This window comes from Poecilia reticulata, chromosome 12 (genome assembly GCF_904066995.2).
Source record: "Poecilia reticulata chromosome 12, P_reticulata-male-v2, whole genome shotgun sequence".
Taxonomy (NCBI): Eukaryota; Metazoa; Chordata; class Actinopteri; order Cyprinodontiformes; family Poeciliidae; genus Poecilia; species Poecilia reticulata.
This window is the reverse complement of record NC_088841.1, coordinates 7473104-7480361: the sequence shown is the minus strand read 5'-3', so window position 1 is coordinate 7480361 and position 7258 is coordinate 7473104. Positions and strand designations below refer to the sequence as shown.

The 7258-nt window shown below is 40.2% G+C and overlaps 1 protein-coding gene across 1 annotated transcript; it reads left to right on the top strand.

Moving 5' to 3' along the window:
* On the top strand, positions 1-3935 carry ankra2 (ankyrin repeat, family A (RFXANK-like), 2). The gene is made up of 9 exons (XM_008423544.3): positions 1-190; positions 396-715; positions 808-966; positions 1066-1131; positions 1683-1780; positions 1871-1996; positions 2136-2202; positions 2288-2368; positions 3196-3935. Exons 2-9 carry the CDS (start codon positions 415-417, stop codon positions 3249-3251), a joined length of 954 nt encoding a protein of 317 aa, XP_008421766.1. The 5' UTR covers positions 1-190; positions 396-414; the 3' UTR covers positions 3252-3935.
* The last annotated feature ends 3323 nt before the right edge of the window (positions 3936-7258 follow it).

Here is a 7258-nt window from a genome sequence, read left to right as displayed (position 1 = left end):
AAATAAGGGAGAGCACCCAGAATCAAAGTGCGCATGCGCATATTTATCAAAACATCGAAGCTGCAGCGATGATTTTATGACGATTTTCTAATTTAGCGTCATGTTGTATTTTTTTCGATTTAGCTACTCGGACGCTGGTAACATTTAAGCTTCAAGTCTGAACAACTGAACATGTTTTATTTTCCGAGAAGTAAGTATGACTAACAGAAAGCTGGAGCAACAATATGCTATAACATGCTAACAAATAGCTAACTGACAGTTCGGTTTGTGGGCATTTGGATGAATAAAATAAATCCTGTTTTAGTTTAATTCTTGTATTTTGGCACTCCTTGAGTTTAGTGAACTCAAGGACATATATAGCGCTGTGTTTCATTATTCTTATTGGTCCGCCTTAGCTGTGTGAAAGATAAGAGGATGGATAACGTTACCGTGGCAGCTGTAGCGGGGACAGCTGTCTGTCCCCTGGTCGCTGAGGACATGGAGGGGATCTGCGTGATGCCTGACCTGAGCTCCATAAAGACCGAGCAGTCGGTGGGTCCGATCCCCGACGAGCCAAGCCCTCAAAATGTGGCCATGGGCATCAAGTTCATCCTCCCCAACCGCTTTGACATGAATGTTTGCTCCAGATTTGTGAAGTCTCTCAACGAGGAGGACAGTAAGAACATTCAGGACCAGGTGAACTCTGACCTGGAAGTAGCTTCCGTTCTGTTTAAAGGTATGATCTGCCTTCTAAGTGGAAATTTGTTTCTTAAATGCACAAGAAGTCATTCTGTGTGTACACTAAAAGATCTCTTTTCTTCCTTTCAGCTGAGTGCAACATCCAAACCTCACCGTCGCCAGGTATACAAGTACGTCACGTTTACACGCCGTCCACCACCAAACATTTCTCCCCGATCAAACAGTCTACCACACTGACCAACAAACACCGTGGCAACGAGGTTTCCTCCACACCACTTTTGGTCCACTGTAAGTGCTGTTTGTTTTTTTTTGTTGTTGTTGTTGCTTTTTTTACTTGTATCATTTAGTTGGAAGTGTAACACATTAAGTTTTCCTCTTATTTTCCAGCTTTATCCATTCATCAGCTGGCAGCCCAGGGAGAAATGGTGTTTTTGGCCAGTAGGATTGAACAAGGTGGGCAGTTCATCTTTGTTTTTAGAGCATGTATAGTTTTGTCTTTTAGTAAAAGCAATTTCTTGTCATTGTGTGTTCATCAGGGCCCTGTTCTCTGTACCCTCTTTTTCTGCACTTACAGTTTTCCTTCTTTGCACAGTAGTGGACACAATTCCAAGACTGCTCACCCCAATACTATGACTACTGATGAAGTTTAGTTCTGTAAACAGGGATCATCTTGTAATCCCTTCATTTTTTATAACATTCAACACTGATTCTATCCAATAAATAGAGGGATATTTGTTACATCTTGTATGTTCTATAGGGGAAAAAACTTCAACATTGTCAGGCAGCCTTTAGCCAAAAATTGTCTTAACTTGTTGTAACTTGTCTAATATCACTTTGAATCCTTCTATAATGTGAACAAAACAATTTAAGACATAAACACTACAATGGTTCCTAATTTAGACCTAATAATCATGAACTACAGAAAACGTATACCCACAGTTCCCTGTTCTTGTACCTCTGCCACCTCCAACAGATTTTAATCTCAGGCGTATTTCTTTGCACAGAGACCGTAATCAATCTCCAAGACGACGAAGGTTTCACCCCTCTGATGTGGGCTGCGGCGCACGGACAAATCGCCGTTGTCGAGTTTCTGCTGCAAAACGTACGGGCGGAACAAAACGGAGCATGTAACGGTTATTGAATCGACTCTGAAAACATTCACTCTCTCTCTCTCTCTCTCGCTTGACTGCAGGGGGCCGACCCGAACCTGCTGGCCAAAGGGAGGGAAAGTGCGCTCTCTCTGGCCTGCAGTAAGGGATACACAGACATAGTGAAGATGCTCATCGACTGCGGAGTGGATGTCAATGAGTACGACTGGGTATGAGCTTGATTCATGTCCCCTGCATCCCATTGTGGTTGATGTGTTAACGTAGATCTGGTTGTGGAAAGTAACGATGTTGAACTCCCTTGGTCGCCCTCTGGGCGTCACTGTTTAAACATCAACTTATCTTCCTTAGAATGGAGGCGCCCCTCTGCTGTATGCTGTCCATGGCAACCATGTGCGCTGTGTTGAGATTCTGTTAGGTAAGGAAAATTCATCTGCAGGTAATAACTTTAAGAGGATAAAATGCCCGTCTGTTTTGTTTAATCCGACACTCGTGTTTTCTAGATAGCGGCGCCGATCCTACTGTAGAGTCGGATTCGGGATTCAACGCCATGGATATGGCCGTGGCTATGGGTCATCGAAACGGTGTGTGAGGAATAAACGTGTCTGATCGCTACGTTTAGCTCTAAATACAGCGCTGGGTAGAGGTTTACATGCTCATCAAAGACGTGAATAATTATCCAGGAAATGGCTTCAGTGATTTTTAAAAACAATAATACAACTTGGAATTTAGTATAAATATTTTTCATCCTCTTAATTGTTTTTTTTTTTTCAGGCTAAAGTTGAAACCAGTTACATTTAAAAAAAAACAAAAAAACATTTTTTTCCTATTGTCTAAATATAAATCAAATATTTTCTGAACTGATATCTTGAGATGTTGCGTCAATATTTCCTCATATTCTTCCTCCATGATGCCGTCTCATGAGGAGCATCAGCCACAAAAACCTCTCCCGCAACATGATGCTGCCACCCCCATACTTCCCAGTTGAGATAGTGTTCTAACAATTTTTACATTTTCTTCCAAATGTAGCGATTGATATTTGAGCCAAGGACTTAAGTTTTGGTTTCTCCAAACCACAGAAATTATCTAAAAATGAAGGTCTGCCGCATTTGCAATCTGACTTTTAATTCTGTTTTTGGAGTGAAGTCTTCATCACAGAGTGGCCTCTCGGCTCTTGAAAAGACCGACTTTAAATCCTGCTGCTGATTGGTACATTTTTGCACCCAGACCACATCCATCAGTGGGACAGAACTCTTTCCTGAGCATAGAACCAACCATTGAAGATGCACATGCATCACCTGGCTGTTAAGCAAACCTTCAGTGTTACCGTTACTGAGGGGTTTGTTTCTTTGGTCGTGTGGCGCCATCTACTGGTTCTACACTTGAAACAAATCCGTGTTTGTGTGTTCAGTTCAACAGGTGATGGAGGCCCACCTACTGAAGCTACTGATGGGAATCAGAGAGTGAACTCCTGGAGAGGACAGACTCCTTGTGGGACGTTGCTTGGTGCTGGACAATCATGTAGCATGCCCTGGGTCACAGCCTGCGGGAATATTTTGATCTCTTGGGGAAAAAAAAAAATATTTACTTCGTGTCGTAAAATCTTATTTATTTAATCTTGTGCACACGGCAGCTTGTTTTCACTTCTAACCCTTTTCGAAGCAGTCATGCTCTGCACTTTAACGTAATCCTCTGGAGTTGTAAACGTAATCGGAGCACACCGAAGGACGTGGAAGTGAGCTGGAGACGAGTCGCAGACTACATGTGGTGTTTAAAATTAAGCAACTACGGGTTATTAGTTTTGTCACATCCTAATATATTATTACACCTTTTCCACCTGTTGTTAAACCTCCCGCTGACCTAAAAGAGGTAGAGTGGACCCCGTGTGAAGTTTTCCGATTTTAACTTTTTTTTTCCTGCGGTTTCGGGAACCGACGACCGTAACATCTGCCTCGCTTTCCCCGAATGTCGAGGTAGGACTGCCGGAGGGTTAAATAACTTTAACCATACTGGAATGGTTTTTAAAGTTGGAAGAAAAAAAAACAGTTGTTCATCGTCACGTCTGGTCTTCACAGCAAGCACATTTCAGAGGCACACTGAACCGTGAGAACATGAAGCTGGCAACATGTCGGTGAATTAACCGAATCTTTTTTTAAATTTTTTTTTATTTGAATGTATTGCGGGCCATTCCAGGGTCAGTTGTGTGTTTATGTACAGCCACGGTTAGATGTTCTGTAAAGACCGTACACTGCAAATCGACAGCCCTGTGTGGTATTTTGGTGCTTCTTTTGCAGTTTTGTATCAAATGGCTTGTGCATTGAAACAGTCGTAATTTTGCTGTCTGTCCAAACGTATTTGTTGGTTGTCTGTTTTAAAAAAAGTTCAATTTTTACCATGAAAAATAAAAGCCGTTTTAAGCTACAAAAAAAGAAAACTGAATGGCATGTGAGAAAATATATATTTTTAATCTAGATTTTCTTTTAGGCCACAGTGTGATGTGGTTTTGTGAAACTTAAATTACATAAAATCCCATTAGTTGTGGCAATTTACCAAATTGGTTGTGAGGGGAAATACAAAGGTGCCCTATAATTAGCACTTCATGTGAAGGACTCTGCAGTTATAAGTGCTCCATACTGAACAAACATCAAGTAACAAAGCAAACCAAGAAAAGAGTTTGAATTGAGTTAAAATAAAAATTCTATTTGTAATTAAAGCTAAATCATTAAATGACTTTTGAAGAAATGATTATTCAAAAGTTCATTAGGTTAGTATGGAAAGAAATGTAAACCGTTACCATGGCTGATCATCCGGCTAACCACATCAAATCAGCTTTAATGGTCTTCATTTTGTCAAGACTGAGGGCTTCCATTTTAATCCAGAGCAGCATCATATAGCTGGATACCAGGATTCCTGCAGGTTTCACCAATTCAAATTTAAGACCTTTTAAGACTGAGAATGCATTGCGAGACATAATGACACACATGAACAAAAAAATATAGAAAAATAAAAATCATACTGGTTAGCAACAGAGGTGAGTAAATGGGCAAGACAAATACCATCCAGCCAACTGGCAATAGACCTGCTTTTATATTTGATGGCCGTCAGATTAGCAAGGATATATTAGCAGCTAGTTATCAATAAACAAACCTAATAAAAATTTCAATTAGGTGTATGGCCGCAACCACTTTGAGTCACAGTGAAGATGACTGCATGTGACTCAAAGAAACAGTAAAGTCTCAAGAAAACTACACATAATGAGATTAAAACGGCCTGCCACAACAAAATTCAAGACCCGCTGTTAACTTGATGTTAGGCCTGTCACAGTAACAAAACAGACGATAAATAGTCCCAGAAGTTATTACGATAAATAGAATTGTTTACAGACCACTTTCAAGTAACCTAATGGTAAAGACATAAAAGACCAGTTCTTAAAAATCAATAAACTTTAAATTCTAAAGAACATTTAACACAGAGACTGGAAGACAAAACAACAGAAACAAATACAATGAATTATGAAGTCTTTGTGAACAAAATTGTAAAAAAAAAAAAGAAGAGGTGGGCTAGTTGAGACTGAAGACATTTGTTAACCAATTTTTAATAGAGGGAAAGAAAAGAAAAACTATGAATCATGTAAAAGGAAGTTATTGAGCTTGTTTTATCATTTGGTTCTTTGAGTTGCTTATTGCAACAGGACAACTTGTTTTTCATTGAAGAAATTTTAAGGCCTTCATTTTTGCATACATTTTAATGCTAACCCTTTAAGCTGGCATTAAACAATACAATATAAAGGTGCTTCTCAAAAAATTTGCATATTGTGATAAAGTTCATTATTTTCCATAATGTAATGATAAAAATTAATCTGTCATATATTTTAGATTCATTGTACACCGACTGAAATATTTCAGGTCTTTTATTGTTTTAATACTGATGATTTTGTCATACAGCTCATGAAAACCCAAAATCCCTGTCTCAAAAAATTAGCATATCATGAAAAGGCTCTCTGAACGAGCAATGAACCTCATCATCTGAATCAACAAAGTAACTCTAAACACCTGCAAAAGATTCCTGAAGTTTTTAAAAACTCCCAGCCTGGTTCATTACTCAAAACCGCAATCATGGGTAAGACTGGTGACCTGACTGCTGTCCAGAAGGCCATCATTGACACCCTCAAGCAAGAGGGTAAGACACAGAAAGACATTTCTAAACAAATAGGCTGTTCCCAGAGTGCTGTATCAAGGCACCTCAGTGGGAAAGAAAAAGTGTGGCAGAAAACGCTGCACAATGAGAAGATGTGACCGGACCTCTGAGGAAAATGGTGGAGAAGGACCGATTCCGGACCTTGGGGGACCTGAGGAAGCAGTGGACTGAGTCTGGAGTAGAAACATCCAGAGCCACCGTGCACAGGTGTGTGCAGGAAATGGGCTACAGGTGCTGGTCAAGACACTTTTGAACCAGAAACAGCGGCAGAAGCGTCTGACCTGTGCTACAGAGAAGCAGCACTGGACTGTTGCTCAGTGGTCCAAAGTACTTTTTCGGATGAAAGCAAATTTTGCATGTCATTCGGAAATCAAGGTGCCAGAGTCTGGAGGAAGACTGGGGAGAAGGAAATGCCAAAAGGCCAGAAGTCCAGTGTCAAGGACCCACAGTCAGTGATGGTCTGGGGAGCCATGTCAGCTGCTGGTGTTGGTCCACTGTGTTTTATCAAGGGCAGGGTCAATGCAGCAGCTATTAGGAGATTTTGGAGCACTTCATGCTTCCATCTGCTGAAAAGCTTTATGAAGATGAAGATTTCATTTTTCAACACAATCTGGCACCTGCTCACAGAGCCAAAACCACTGGTATTACTGACCATGGTGTTACTGTGCTCAACTGGCCTGCCAACTCTCCTGACCTGAACCCCATAGAGAATCTGTGGGATATTGTGAAGAGAAAGTTGAGAGACCAAGACCCAAAACTCTGGATGAGCTTAAGGCTATCGAAGCATCATGGCCTCCATAACACCTCAGCAGAGCCACAGGCTGATTGCCTCCATGCCGCATTGGAGGCTGCAAAAGGATTCCTGACCAAGTATTGAGTGCATAACTGTACATAGTTATTTGAAGGTTGACATTTTTGGTATTAAAACACATTTCTTTTATTGGTCGGATGAAATATGCTAATTTTTTGAGACAGGGATTTTGGGTTTTCATGAGCTGTTTGCCAAAATCATCAGTATTAAAACAATACAAGACCTGAAATATTTCAGTTGGTGTGCAATGAATCTAAAATATGTGACAGTTTAATTTTTATCATTACATTATGGAAAATAATGAACTTTATCACAATATGCTAATGTTTTGAGAATGACCTGTATTACAATTAAGAGTACAAGAGAAGCATGAGGGTGAAAGTCAGATATTTGGTGAAAAGTGCCAAACATATCTGATGAAAAGATGTTTTGAAGCATTTTATCATCCACACTTAGAAAAAAAAAA